Source organism: Carassius gibelio, chromosome B5, assembly GCF_023724105.1.
Source record: "Carassius gibelio isolate Cgi1373 ecotype wild population from Czech Republic chromosome B5, carGib1.2-hapl.c, whole genome shotgun sequence".
NCBI lineage: Eukaryota > Metazoa > Chordata > Actinopteri > Cypriniformes > Cyprinidae > Carassius > Carassius gibelio.
The window spans coordinates 37,496,418-37,512,290 of record NC_068400.1 but is presented as its reverse complement, the minus strand read 5'-3'; the positions used below and the strand labels follow the sequence as shown (position 1 = coordinate 37,512,290).

The 15,873-nt window shown below is 35.7% G+C and overlaps 2 protein-coding genes across 2 annotated transcripts; both read right to left on the bottom strand.

Annotated features, from left to right (window-relative positions):
* Positions 1 to 3,610: 3,610 nt before the first annotated feature.
* gda (guanine deaminase) lies at positions 3,611 to 8,951 on the bottom strand. Its single transcript, XM_052555753.1, has 14 exons — positions 8,775 to 8,951; positions 8,511 to 8,599; positions 8,121 to 8,292; positions 7,883 to 7,970; positions 7,429 to 7,534; positions 7,242 to 7,269; positions 6,991 to 7,098; positions 6,431 to 6,538; positions 5,189 to 5,286; positions 5,031 to 5,098; positions 4,743 to 4,889; positions 4,531 to 4,649; positions 4,286 to 4,313; positions 3,611 to 4,194 (listed from the first exon to the last, which is right to left on the bottom strand). Exons 1-14 carry the CDS (start codon positions 8,898 to 8,900, stop codon positions 4,127 to 4,129), a joined length of 1,353 nt encoding a protein of 450 aa, XP_052411713.1. The 5' UTR covers positions 8,901 to 8,951; the 3' UTR covers positions 3,611 to 4,126.
* Positions 8,952 to 11,171: 2,220 nt separating this feature from the next.
* On the bottom strand, positions 11,172 to 15,808 carry cb5h9orf85 (chromosome B5 C9orf85 homolog). Its single transcript, XM_052555590.1, is given in 5 exon segments — positions 11,172 to 13,676; positions 14,221 to 14,334; positions 14,436 to 14,542; positions 14,711 to 14,770; positions 14,772 to 15,808. Coding segments are annotated over 5 exon segments (471 nt in total). The 5' UTR covers positions 14,814 to 15,808; the 3' UTR covers positions 11,172 to 13,528.
* Positions 15,809 to 15,873: the final 65 nt, after the last annotated feature.

Sequence of the window (15,873 nt, the reverse complement as noted above, 5' to 3'; positions counted from 1 at the left end):
TCTTCAAAGTGCATCTCTGTCCCTTAAAGAAAAATCTTTTAGTCCAGTCATTGGGTGTTTTTGTCATACAGTGACTAGTCAGTGTCTGTGGCTCACTCTCTGTATCTGTACAGAGGGGGCTGGGTGTTCAGCCGGTCTGGATGGATGATATCACAGTGACAGATGTTGAGGGCAGATGCCTACGCCACAGAGTGTAGACATGCATCAGGGGGAGGGGTTAACCAAGGATACAAAGAGATGTATAGAGGCATAGTTGAAGAGGAAAGCAGTGTGGCTTTATATCATGAGTAAAAGTAAAGGACCTGCAGGATGTAGGAATTGTTCACCCGGGGAGCAGATGGGTTCTCACACAGTTCTGCGTGTTCTTCCCACGTTAATCCTTGTGCCAGGTCAGAGGCTGTAAATACAGTCGTGAGTTTGGCTGAGGAGAAGAGGGCAAGGCTCAGAACCATGAGACAGAGGAGCTTACAGAAAGAGTTTCATATTAAAGCAATTATGGAATGGGCATCGTGATCATGAGAAAAATGTAGGTTTTGGTAGAAGCCTTTTTGGGAGGGGGGGGGGGGGGGGGTTATTTTTCAGAATTTTTTCAACATTCTTTTTTTAAGTACTTTTTAAATACTTTATATCAGAGTTTTTTTTTTTTAACTGGGGCATGTTGAAAAGATTAATACAATTATTATTATTATTTTTTATAAATTTAAAAAATGTTTACCTCCATGTCATGTGACCACTAACTGATATCAGAGTATTGTGAACATATGAATTAAAGTTTAAATTATTTAAATATTTTCTTGAAGAAAATATTTTAGGCTAAAAGGGGTTCCGGAATCCTTAATTTACATGGTCCTATAAATGTCAATGAAAAGTTAAAAAATGTTAAGTTATAAAAATATAGTAAATATTACAAAAACTATCATCAGGGGATATTAATGGCTAGTAAAAAAAAACCTACAAAAGGTGATTGTCTTACTCAGTATTTTTGTCTTGTTTTCCCAGTATAAATATCTAAACATCCTTAAATCAAGAAGCATTTGTGAAGAGAATTTTGGCATGATCTTAAGTCTTGTTATCTGAAAAAAGAAGTCTTCTTACCCCATTGGCTTGCTTATGTTCTCTCGTTTTAATCTTAACATCATGAAATGCTAAATGTGTAATTTCTGCTCAATTTTATAATGTTTCCAAATCTTCATCTTGAAGTTCTCCATCAGTAGTGACGAGAAATTTAAGGTAGCAGACTTAGCTTTTCAGTTTTAGTGTTGTTGTTTTTTTTTGGCTGGCCTGTCACAAAGTCGAACCAGATTATGACAGATGCAGTGAACTAGGCCAGTGAGTTCCGCCTGTGATCTCGCACAATCTCTCTCAGCCTAACAATACCACGCACAAGTAAACACTCTTAATCCGACACAATTCTCACTTCACATGAAACTCCAAATTCACATGCTCGTTTTTTCTGAACTTTACCAGAACGTTCCCGTACTGTTTGGTTGTGTACCGACCGAGCTTTTGGTCTCTGAGGCGTAGTCAGGAAGATGGTACTCGGTTGACAGTAACGTTACAGAGTGAAACTCTTTTTACTCATGAGTCTGGGTGTGGCTCACAACGCTGCTTGTGTTGCTCAGGGTAGATCACACAGGAAGTTCATTCAGCCAGACAGATATGGAAACCTCTTTGACTCACTGAGTCAATGAGCTTCATACACAACGTAAAATATTTTATTGCCAAAAGTCTGTTAAACAAAAACAACAACAAAACATTTCATTAAAGTTGTGTTATTAAAATGCTTATATATACCTGTCTGTCACAACTATTTAATGTACCTTGTGTGGTCTAGCCAGGAAATTCCCATCCAGACAGATCAAGCTCTGACTGATTCAGCATTTCTGTTAAGAGAGAGAGAGGCGACAGGAAGAGGGCGGGGCTTTAAATATGCACTATGACGTCATTGCATATGATACAGGCTCGCCTGGCACCGCGTCTGCGTGCTAAGCCCCGCCCACTCACATGTGCTTTACTCATGCCTCCGTCTCATTCTACCATCTGTGTGCCTCTTTGTCTTTCACTCCAGTGTTTATACACTCTCCCTCACTTCTGCTTCTCTCTCTCACTTACTTTATGCTATTTGCTAGATGTCTGTTGGTTCAAGCCCTTGGGCTAGAACGACAAAGCAGACAGGAGGTCCATTTCATTTGCTAATATCTTATATTTAAAGGGATATTTCTCCCCAAAAAAATTTTTATAGAGTTTTTTTTTTTTAGAATAAATGTTTACATTTAGCATTAAATCACTTGCTCCCAGATGGATCCTCTGCAGTTAATGGATGATGTCAGAATAACAGCTGATAAAAACATCACAATGATCCACAAACAATTTTCATGACTCCAGTCCATGAGTTAACATCTTGTGAAGTGAAAGGCTTCATGTTTGTAAGAAACAATACCATCAGTAAGATGTTTTTACTTTCAGGCCATTGCTTCGGCTAAAACAACATTCCAAGATAGCATACATAATATTGCTTTCACAAGTGAAAAGCCATCTTGTCTGAATAGAAATATGCACAGGTCAAGCCTATTTGAAAATCTAGATTCTAAGGGTGCATGTTGAGAAAATCGCCTTTGAAGTTGTCTGAATGTAGTCCTTAGCAATGCATACTAATCAAAATTTAGTTTTGATATATTAACAGTATGAAATTTACAAAATGACTTAATGGAACATGATCTTTATTTAATATCCTAATGATTTTTGGCATAACAATGTATGCTGGCTATTGCTAATGTACCCATGCCACTTATGACTGGTTTTGTGGTCCACAGTCGCATATATCCCTTACATTTTCTTCTGTGAAAGCAGTTAAGTTTGTAAAAATTCCTGTAAATGACATCTAAATATATACTGAAGATTCATCATGATGAAGTAGTCATTATGAAAGCAAGATTCGCTTGCTGAGCAATGTGTTATTATTTTTCCAAACACACAAGACAGACCTGACAAACCGAGAATTCAGAACTGGAATGTTGGCATTGTGGTGCAACATAGTTCAGCTGAAAAAGACCCAAACTTGCATGACATAAAATAATATTATGTATATATGTTTCAGATCATTTAAAATCAGCATATACTAACAGAAAATTATGTAAAATGTAAATCATGTTTACTGATATTTGAATATAAAATGTGACTCAAATATGAACATACTGTGAAAGAAAATTAGTCAAATATGACTCATACCCACTAAAGCACACAGTATTTGTTTTCTTTGCTAATATCAATCGCTGTAAACTGGTTAGATCTGCAGTGTAAAACTGTCTCTTAGGGCCTCCATGTGGTTATCTATTATTTTTGCCAATTAATCGGAAGATAAACAAACTTTCCTAAATGTTGTTACAATGTATATGAATAATGCAAAGTGCATATTTATTTATGTAATTTTACTGCAATTCATTTAACTAGTACTGTTGTGTGAAAAGTCACAAATTTTGAATATAACAATTATACAGTCTCCATTTTTAAAAATGACAGAATAATTAAAAAAATGCAATTTAGATGTATAGCATGTAATACTGCAAGACAGTGCTGTCACAGCTTGGAATGATGACCACTCAACTGTACGTAGGGCATGAAGCAAATGTAATCAAGAGCACTGTTTCTACTTGAGAACTGTCATAAACAGTGAAAGGACAGGTGAGACAGACAGCTAAGGGCTGTTTGCATTAGAGAGTATCACAAATACTTGTTTTGCCATGTATTATCATTAATCAATGATTATACAAGCAATCAAAAATTAATTAATAAACATACCTAACATACATTTAAAAAGGTTGACAATAACATATATAATTTTTATTGTCAATTTGTCATTGATTAATATAAAATATATTCTGTCACATTTGTTCCATTATGAACACGACTAGTAAATAGAAGACAACAATTTAATAAAAATGAAAGAAAATCTATTTGATTATTGCGCAAATCTTTAAAACAAAAACAATATTTCCTAGATAAAGAAATTAAACAATATGTTAACTAAACAATATACATTAATAAAAATGTTATGGTCTTTAAAAAAAAAAAAACACTTCTCCTAAATAGATGTATTATATTTCTGGTAAAAACAACTAGAGAGTAATTATTTATCTGGAAATGGAACCACTTGTCTTCCAGCCACGTAGACTTCAGTAATGTTTCGATCATCACCTTTTCAGAACAAAAATGGATTTAGATAAGACAAGAATATCTGAATTAAAGGCGAATTTTAAGCATGTCAACATTTTTTAAAGCAACTTACCTAAGTTTAAAAACTTCTCCAAAATGACCTGTATGAAAAAAAAGCACATTAAATGGGGCATTCTTTATCATTTGTACACATTAAAGAATTTAAAATGTATGTAAAAAGGATATTCATTGATATTGATTGTTTTTGCAACAAGACCAGTGTGTTTGCATATGACCAGACACACAAAAAACTTTTAACCAAATGATGTTGTTTTCTCAGTATGAGGGCAGAAAAGATCAGTAGGAGATCTGTTGAACCTTGGGGGCTTCACCAGGAAACAAATCGATCGGTCCGTCAGGAACACAAACATTCACTCGCAGGGCATCAAAGTCCTTGCCTACCACAAAGTTTCCGGTCTGATCATCCAATGAGAGGGCTGTAGGGAGTGAGGAGAACAACCAGCCAGGTTTATATAATGTGCTGTGCTAGTATTAAATAACCTGTTTGTCAATGAGAGCTGGAAACTTACCTTCGCTGCCTCCAAGTGTAGCCAATCTGAAAACCTCCTCAAAGCTCAGAGTCTTATGCTGAGGGTCCAGGATGGTCAGGGCTTTCGATGTGTCCAGGGTTCTTCTCATGGCATCTAGCATGGATGGGGAGTAGCCTCCTGCTACATCTACAGACGGCACAGACAAAACCATAAAATGCAGAAAACTGAACCTGATATTAATCGGCAACTGACATGTATAGCTTACTATCTTTAAAGCTTTCGCTAAGAAAGAATTTAACCACTGTAATGCACAAAAACAAACCTTACCTGTCCCCAAACCCAATTTCACTTCATGGTTCAAGACATTGCGCACATTTAGCATCCCACTGCAAATCCTGGAATGGTAAAAGAGACAATCAATGTATTAGAATATATTAAAGAGATCTGAAAATGAATATTAATAGTAAAAGGCTTGAGGTGCTTACGAAATGTTACTGTTAGGACAGTGAGAGATTGCAGATCCCGTCTCACGAAAGATCTTCAGTTCTTCATCAGTTAGGTGACAGCCATGGGCCATTACGGTCTGCAATAGTCATTTGCATAACTGAATTCCAAACCAATTTCAATTCTGAAACCTAAACTTTTATGCAAAGGTTTAATTGAACAACTGGAAGGGTGCTTTAAAATCAAAATAACTTTTCCATACATTTCAGAATAGCAATGAATTGACGCCAGTTCATTGCAAATTAAACTCAGTTATCCAAAATCTAAAACTGAAATAATCTGATTTGGTTAAGATCATCAAAGATTTTGCTTTGACAAGTATGCAACGACCCTAGCATGAGTAAATATTCTATGTTTTTTTTGGTGAATTTTTCTTTTAAATCATGGGTCTTTTCATTCAGAGATAGTCAGAAAGTGCACTTGGTCCCAGATCAGTGATGAGGAGTGTCATCTTTTCAGGGCAGGGAGTTTGTGTACTTAAATGACAATGCACTCCAGTGTACTGGACTCTTGATCACAAACTTATATTACAAAGCACATGATTCATAACCTCTCATGCAAGCCCTTCACATCCACAGGGCTAATGACAACCAACCAAAATAAAAGCCTTCAATAAAAACATATTGGTTCATCCAATGTGCAGCTTTATGAGTTTATTAGTATATCTTTTTAAATGAACTCGCAGAACTGTGTATCGGCCAACAGCTGCATATATTTTAAAGGCTCAATAGACCCATTTTACACCAGGAGTTCCTCCCTGTTTATTTTGAAGGGCAAAGGTGGTTTAAAATATTACAACACCTTTTAAAAAGATAAACATAATAAAAAATGCAAGTAACAATTTCATACACTCCATTATAGATGCATAGAACCTTAAGATAAAGCAGTTTTTCAATAACCACTGTATTTGTAATAGAAGACTGACATTTGTTTATGTCATGCATGGACTTCAGACTTTCACACTTGGACTCTGTTGCAACACCACTCAGAAAATAAAATAACAAAATTATACAATGAATCAGTAACAAAGGTATCTATGTAGAACAATTTATATAAAGTAATATATATATTGAAAAATGCATGACATAAACAATATATATATATATATATATATATATATATATATATATATATATATATATATATATATATATATATATATATATATACATATATTTCACCAGTTCTCTACAGTATAATGACAATCACTGAACAGCACTCACCCTATCTGTAAGCAGGTTGTGCTTGAGGTAAACATCAGTGTAGGATTTGCAGCCTGGGAACAATGTCTTAACAAGCTCCACTTCCTCTTTGTTCTCACTGATGTGACTCTATAGGTTTAATGATTGCAGAAAAACAGGTGTTAATAATTTTACTTAGTATCTATTCGTGTTTATGTTTTATGATTTACAGCAGCTAAACTGCTATTAGTTTAGAATATCAGTTTATAATATATTAAGCATTTATTTCTAATATTACAGTTATAGTTTGTATATTGCACATGATCTCTATTATAAATGCTGATGGAGCATGGAGCACATAAATCTAACCACACCCATCATTCTCCGCATGACAAGAATTTGACAAGAATCTTTTACAAGAATTACGAACATAACACCATAAGGCCATGTGTCAATCAAGGAATCTTAGTCATCAAACCATGTTTCAAACTTCTACAATTTGAAACAATGCAATAATGCACTTCAGTGTTAATGTTATGTTCTTTAACCTTTGTAAATCACTGTTTATCAAGGAGATGTTAATATGTGAAATGAGGACAAACCTGAACATGAAGCTTGTTGTTTTTGGCGATCTCACCTAATTCACTGAGCAGTGAGGAGGAACAGGACGGAGCGAATCGAGGAGTGACCACAGGCTTAACATTCAGGTACTAAAACAGTCAGATAATATGTTTTTATTTTCATATTTACAGAGCCTGAAATCATTTAGGCACAATTACTTACTATAACACCGACTCTGACTAGAGTTACATAATAGCTCAATTAAATGAATGAGACTGAACCTGTTATTTACCTCCTTTTTGAGAAGCTCTTTGATGAAACTGCCATAAACAAGAGAAAACAGAATCATATGTTCAATTTCATTGATCAGACTGGGGTTAAGATTAGGGTTATAAGCAATTTTAATTGTATAAGTCATTTTGTACATTGTACATGAGGTTACTAACACTATTGTGTCAGTACAGTCCACTAAAACTCACCGATCTGTCTCCTCTTTACATTCACTTGGATTCTCTTTGTAATGTGGAACTGCAGAATTGCAGTCCATGCAAACTTTACCCACTAAAGCTCTTTGTCCAAACCTATCTAGTGGGAAAGAGGCAAAATGTTGTATATCAAAATCTAAAATCAATGATTGATTTATTATCTTGTGAGTTAATGATACAGCAACATAGTGGACACATGATTTTAAAGTTATATTAAAGTTTAGACAGAGTTATTCTCTGACACAGTATGACAGGTCACAGGGCAACTCTTCTTACATAATATGAAAAAAGTAAGCATAAAAGCAGTTACTTAACAGACTGTCAGGAACAAGAACTACGACAAGATAGGACAAAGCAAGACAAACTCCAAAGGTTAGAGAAAGGATGTGAAAGAATGTCACAGGGGACATTCATTCAACGTGTGTATCTTTGGTTGCATGTGTTTTACCTGCAAGCTCTCCAAGGAGAAGAGAGGCTTCAGTGTGTATTGTGGCAAAATAACAAGCAGTAGTGGTGCCGTTCTTTAATGTTCTTCTCTACAATGCCAAACAGTCAACATAAAATTTCAGACGAAATTTGCAACAAGCATTCTACATCTATGTCAATTCCATCAATTATTTACCTTACTTCAGAGTTATTCTTTATATGTATTACAGTTTCTATTTAATCCATTTCGGTGAGCTTACCACAACTTTAGTGTAGACATTATTTGCAAAATCCAAGTCTTTATACTTGGCTTCAACAGGGAAAGTGTAAGTGTTGAGCCACTCCAGCAGAGGCAGGTCTAATGCAGTTCCAGTATAGCTATACTGAGATGCATGGATGTGTGTATCAATCATTCCGGGCATAAGAAACTCACTGTGGAGCCAAAGTAAAATTAATCAGTGGCACTTCAAAATGATTTCAAGTTTGAACATGCTCATTATTATGCAATTTGACCACAAAGCTGGTTTACACAAAGGTTCTTGCTCTATTTTGTTACCTGCTGAGTGGTTGTTCTTAATGAGCAACGTATGCAAGACTTACGTATGTTAGACTATAGAATATATGCAATTCATTTAGACTGATGTACTTACTATTGTCCAAGTTGTTTTATGTCTGAAGTTTCAAAGCCCCATTTTTCTGAAAGACTGACCACATCTTGATGATTTTCAATAAATGCAATCTGCTCAAAAGGAGAAATAGCATTATGAAAATAGCAATATGGCAACGGCAAATGACATTATTATACCCAATATCATTAATTATATCCAGTATAACACATTATGCGGTTAGGACATTTATCTTCGAAAGTAAATCAAAATGAGATGACACAAATTGTAGTTAAGTATTAAACAAACCTTGCCCTTATCGTCGACTCCTAAGACACAGCTGTGCAGTATTTCCACCGCAGATCGTGGTGTGGAGTGCATAAATGTTCCACTGAAGACGTGCGCAATGCGCGCGGTTGTGTCGTTCCGATTCATTATTGGCACAGATTTTTGAATGTCATTTCAAATGAATCATCTGAAGTTTTATATAGGACATGAGGCACTGCGGAATTCATGGGAGGTGGATACTGTAAACCAGTAATCATTACAGCAGCTCTAAGCGCGTCATCGTGTACACCCAATCAAACTCTCATGAGACATTGGGACGTTCTGTAATTAATTATGGCACACCACAACCTGTTTTCTTTATTTTGATGTATCCACTACTCGCTACTACAAATAATATTATAATATTATTAATAATAATTGCACATAAGAAAAAAAAAACGTTTTCTAGTGTGCATTATTAGTTTAGTACACATTCTCATGGGGCGTGGGGTTATGGTGATGCATAAGCAGAAGCAGGTGTACAACACGGGAGTCTTTTGTCAGAATCATAAGAAACTAAGTAAATGGGATGAATTAGCCTAATAATTGATGGCTAAAATTAATAACAATTGGTATAAGCTGAGATTCTAAAATTCATGAGGTTCTGGTTAAATTATAGTTTAGGTTTCATTTTCTATTTGCATTTATAACAAACAAATTGAACAAAGTATTTGTAAAATATTTTATTTAGATGTGCTAATTTATAAGAATGAAGGTAAAAAGGCCTGCTGTATTGTATGTTTGTGGAGACTATATGAAAGAGTGCATGACAGCACCACAAATAAACAATAGTTACCTTAGCTACCTCTTTGTAAGGTTTCACATTACACTCTTGCAGTGCAAATTGCCGGTGCAATGTTTTATATTAGAACAATGTTGACGTTTGCTTGAGGAATAATTATTGTAAAGGACAATTCTTGTGCAACGCTTGAATGCACATGACACATGACATTCATGCAATATTAGGACATTGCAATCCCACCTGCATCTTTTATAAAACATTACAACACCATATACAAACACTACATATAGACAAAAATAAAGGACATTGTAATGAAACAGAGCAAAAATGGTATGCATTGTCCACTGCACAAGAAGAACTGCACTGAAATTAGGTTAAGAGTAAAGAGTAAAGCAAAGTGAAAATGCTATCAATAGCTGTATTCCATATAAAGAATACAGCCATTGTAAACATTTTCACAATAGCATTTGGACACAATAATTTTGATGTGTGTGGTAAAGGGGATGGTAAAGCAGTCAGACATGTGATGCAGGTCTCCCCTCTTGCTTCATAACTGTGACTAAACCTCATGACATAAATCCAATATTAAAGTTACAGTTCTTCAAATCACAAAAGTTTATATTTGTTTTTTTGCAATAGCAATCATGTTCAGTGTTAACTTCTCCAGAACTTTGCGTCACAGGTGGTTTAGATGTTGCACAAAGGGCAAAACAGACTATTTTTGTTTGAGTTCCTTAAACATCACGAGAGATTTCCCTTAAAATCTTGAAATAGTTGGCAATGATCTCATGGCATTATCTCTGTGATCACATGGTGACTTAACATGTGTTACTGGACTCTTTCTCATTCAAAAGATTTATTGTTTTATTCTAGACCTGTGATGGTTCTATTTTATATTAATGATCTTTAAATGTACTTACATTAGAAAATATTACTTACAAATGTGCTTATTGTGTTAGTGTTGTATTGCAAAAACACTTTTGCTGCTATTGATGTGGGATATGTTTAAGGTTAGGGATACACTGGTTTAGTGGTATGGGTAGTGTAACAGTGACAGATCTATACGCAAAGCTTTATTCATAGACATGGTCAAACACAGGCAGGGTCGAACACGTATATTAAGGGCAAGACATGAGCAGTCTAGTAAACAGGCGTGGGTAGATCAACGGTGAACAATATCCAACAGGGTAAGGCAAAGAGAGATAATCCAGGTACACATCAATAATCCAGGTGGGGGCAAACATAGTCTGAAACAGCAAGACAAAAGGGTAATCCAGCCAAGGATCTAAACACAGGAAAACAGGCAAGGCGAGACTATGACTAAACTATGAAAAATTGGAACTGGTTCTGAAAAATGCTATCACTAGAATAATAAACACAGGCAATACTCTGCCCTGTGTGAGAAGTTGCTTATAAAGCATGTCTGATGATTGTGCTGTGTGTGTGTGTGTGTGTGAGTGTGATTGTTCAGGTGAACTTGTAGTTGGTGCAATGGATCATGAGAAATGTAGTCCAGGGTGTACCGTGTAGTGTGAAAGTATGTGTGGTTTGTAATTACTGAAATTAATTAAAGCATATATATATATATATATATATATATATATATATATATATATATATGCACACATACACACACACAATAAGGGCACTGCATCAAATTATTTTGAATTTAAGTGTTACTACATAGTAGTTAATAATGCTTTGTTAATATAAAGTGGGTTCCCTGTGTTTCTTCAGCCACTTATTAAATGCAAAGTCTACGTTTCTAACAAAATCTGTTTAAAAAAGATGAAAATCACAGTCACCAGGACAGAAAACGCAACAGTGCAGGTGTAGATTTAACATTCAGTGTAATTCATTATTTTCTAAACAGACAACACAACATTTTCTTGGAGGTCGTTTATTTAATGGACATGTGTTTCAGCAGAATTTTACGCAAGCAGCTACTGGTAGCCAATGCAAATTGATGAACAGACTTTTTGGATTTTAGATTAATTGTAGAGGTTTTATAGAAGTGGCTGGAAGACCTGCCAAGAGAGCATTTCAACAGTCCAGCCTGGATAGAACAAGAGCTTGAACAAGGAGTTGTGTAGCATGTTCTAAAAGAAAGGGCCTGATCTTCCTAATGTTGTATAAAGTAAATCTGCAGGACCGGGCCGTTTTAGCAATGTGGTCTGAGGAATTTAGCTTATCATCAATCACAACTCCAAGGTTTCTAGCTGTTTTTGAAGAAGTTATGGTTGATGAGCCTAACTGGATGGTGAAATTTTTATAAAGTGATGGTGATTTCAAGCAGTGAAAGTGATGACAAGCAGTTTTATCAGGTTGAATAGAAGGTGATGGTCCGTTATCAAACAAGTAATGTCTGTTAGACATGATGAAACGCAAGCAACTATCGTCAAACCATCAGGATGGATTGAGAGGTAGAGTTGAGTGTCATCAGCATAGCAGTGATATGAAAAGCCATATTTCTAAATGACAGAACCTAGTGATGTCATGTAGACAGAGAAGAGAAGTGGTCAAGAACTGAGCCCTGAGACACCCTAGTAGCTAAATGTTTGAACTTGGACACCTCACATCTCCAAGTAACCTTGAAGGACCAATCTGAGAGGTAGGACTCTAACAACTGGTGTCTGGTTCCTGAAATGACATTTTCCAATAGGGTTGACAGGAGAATCTGGGTCAAATATCCACTTCTGTAGCCATATTGGTTGCGGTCTAGGAGGTTGTTCCATGTGAGAAAGGCAGAGACCTGGTTGAACACAACTCATTCAAGTGTTTTTGCAATGAAATGTAGAAGGGAGATCTGTAGTTGTCTAAAAGAGATTTCTTAAGAAGTGGGGTTATACAAGCCTTTTTAAGTGTTGAGGGAAAAACACCAGCACGAGTTCAGGCATGAGAAATGGCTTGAAGGAGATGAGATGAAATAGGTTCAAACAGACAAGTAGTAGGATGATTGGAAAGGATGAGTTTAGATACTTCTACCTTAGAGAGAGAACGATGAATAATTTATGTTTGATGGCAAGATGTGTTTGACAGTTTGATGTGTGGCAAATTGTTCACTGAGGTATGTAATTTTATTAATGAAGAATGTGGGAAAGTGGTTAACTGCTAGAGTTGATGAAGGAGGGGGAGAAGGACAAAGGAGGGAGGAAAATGTTTTAAAAAAGAATGCAAGAGTTAGGTGAATTGTTGATTTTGTTGTGATAGTATGTCCTTTTAGCAGTGGAGACATTAGCAGAGAATGAAGAGAGGAGTGATCGATATACATTAACAGGTTAAAAGGTCAGTGGGATTTTGTGATAAAAGAGAAATTATTGAAGAGTGCTGGAAGAGTAACAGTGTCCTCTGGTTTGATCCAGGTCTCTGTCAGGGCCATGAGGTTTAGTCTTGAATGACTAGTAATAGTGATAGTAGAGATCTGGAAACACATAGTTAGAATTGGTTATAAAAACTGAAAACAGAAGGGAAACAAATAGTAGGAAAGAGAATGATTCAAAAGTGATACTTGTCTCTTGCCGGTGTCCATGCTCTGCGGAGACGAACGGTACAGTCGATGGTCTCCACACGAGGGCTGCCGAGGTATACTAAACTTTTTATATTCGTCTAACAAAACTCAAATTGAATTTAGCTGGACACACTTTCCTGTTTATCACAACAAATGCCCAAGCTAGGCAAGCGCATGCCACTGACAAGGTACGTGATACAGTACGAAACTAAACGTGATTTCAGCACATCTCCACACAGTAAACAAAACAAGCGTTTCCTAACAACGACAACTGAGCTAAACACTGGGACAAGAAATAGATACACTTATGACCTGCTTTTAACTTCTGCTGACTGACTGCTTGTCTCAAAGAGTACATCTTTGCACTGTGTCTTGTTGGCGCTTGGACACACTTTCCTGTTTATCACAACAAATGCCCAAGCAAGTGTATGACACTGACACAGAACACGATTCAGTACAAGACCAAACGCTATTACAGAATCACAGTCAAGAATCACTATCATAGTCATCATTGCTAAAGCCCAGGTCATCAAAATCTCCGTCATCATCCTCCTCCTCCTGGTCTCTTTTTTTCTGTCTCTTCTCTTTATTTGGCTGGCTGGTATCCTCTACCTCTTCTTCCTTCTTGTCAAGTCTGAAAAACAAAAAGCAGCAGACAGATACATAAAACTCTCTAAAACAACTGTGAATTACAAGAACTTAATTTTGTGTTCACAGTTAATAGTAATACATCTCAACATACAGTACATATGACAGTGATAAGTTCAATTAATCTTATTAAAGAAGTGTCCCTAAAAATGCACAGCTAATAGAATAACAGAGCAGTGAAAGCAGCCTAAAAGTAGATCTAGAATATCTTGGGGCCACAAATAAATTTACCAGAACTTCGTATGTCCACAAGATGGCACATGTGCTGCACTGATATACTACCACAAGACTACTAAAAGACACTGTTACAAAAGATGCAGATTTCAAATAAACACTCTTTACTAATCTTTCTATTCATCAAATAATCCTGAAAAAGGCATTCAAAACAAATATTAAGCATCACATTGTGTAGAATTGTTTTCTACATTTATAATAAAAATAACTATTAAGCATCTATAATAACTGAGCACCAAATCAGCATATTAGAATGATTTCTGAAGGATCATGCATTCAGGCCTGAATCTACTTACGGAATGACAATCTCTTCCTTCTTCCCACATTTTGCACAAAGCTCCAGCTTTAGTGCACATGGCTTGCATATGATATGATAGGCATCCTTCACTGTTTTCTGAAGACACTTAACACTAGGAAAGGCAGAGAATCATCATTTCAGAAATGGGTTCATTGTGGAGGAGTTTATTTGCCTTTCATCTGTTGCTATGCAGTAAATCTCTCCTCATCTCACCATTTTCGTGGCTGTGTAAGGGGCTTGTATTTGTTGTACTTTACTTTCCACTCTAGCACATCTTTGCAGTGCTGGCACAGACCATCGTGAACCTTTGATTTGGCTTTCTGGTTGCATCATTAGGAAAGAATGCAAACAAATTCACACACACAAAACTCAAGCAAAAAAAAAAAAAAAAAAAAAAAACAGCGCAAAGGATATATAAACTCAGAAACAACGAAACTGACATAAAATGTAAGTCTACCCTGTTTATTTTAGCAGGCGCTTGACGTTACCTTAACTTGTGCACTTGCTCCATACTTGTCATTTTTGAAGGCAGTTACATTCTGGTGTTTTTTGGCCTCGCGATCGGGAAACATTTCCTGTTTGAGAACTCATTTTAACCCTAAAATATACGTAATTTACACACACTGACCGTTTAAATCACCTATTAGAAACCACGTGGCTTCTTCTTCTTCTTCTTCCCTTTTTTTTGGCGCGTTGCATCCTCCTGTGTGGATAATATCGCCACCTACTTTTGCTGTTATGCAGTCATGGTTTATTTATAATCGATTTCTCCTTGTTTTTGCTTTTCCTGTTCTTACACATGTATCCACACAAATATTACTAATTAAATAATTATCCTTTCACTTAATCTACTAGTATATATGTATTAAAGGAGTGGATGTCAATCTACCGTGGCCTTCATAATAAAATCTATTATATTATCTCTTTTGTGATTATTAATCAAGTTATTAATCAGTATTTGAGCTCCTAGATTGTTTGATGATTAATCAGTATTTTACCTCCTAGATTGTTTGATGATTACTATATTATTTAATATAGATTCCATTGTAGCAAGAATGAAATGTGTGACAGTATCCTTTACATGCTGAGATCTATTATTTTCCCAGTCAAAGGGTCATGTTAGGAAGTCAGGGTGACCTCCCATCTATGTGAACAATGAGTGATCAAGACAGCTGTGATATTATTTTATCTGCATTATACACATTAAAGAATCCTGCTTTATTCTGTATCTCTAAAGATGAGGACTGCATATTGTGCATGTAACAAACCATATACTGATAAGATTTCCCCCAGAGTTAGGTAACCTTGAAGTACAGATAAATGTGTGTGTGTTGGCAATATTTTTTTTGTGCTAGATGCAAAGACTGTCCTTGAGAAGTTGCTCAGTTACAAAGGTTTTTTTTTTTTTTAATTGATTGCATCTCTGACTTCTGGTCCTTGGGTTTTTAACTGTAAATTCCCTACAGTAATTTATTAATATCCTTTATCATACTCTATCTCTATTAAAATCATATCCTAATAAATATTCCAAATCCTTATTTACCTTCATCTTTTTTGTTTAAATATGATATTAATTCCTTTCTTTCTTCATCATACCTTGTAATTATGTACATGCTCCACCGTTTCTTTCTTCCCACGATTCCTATAGACC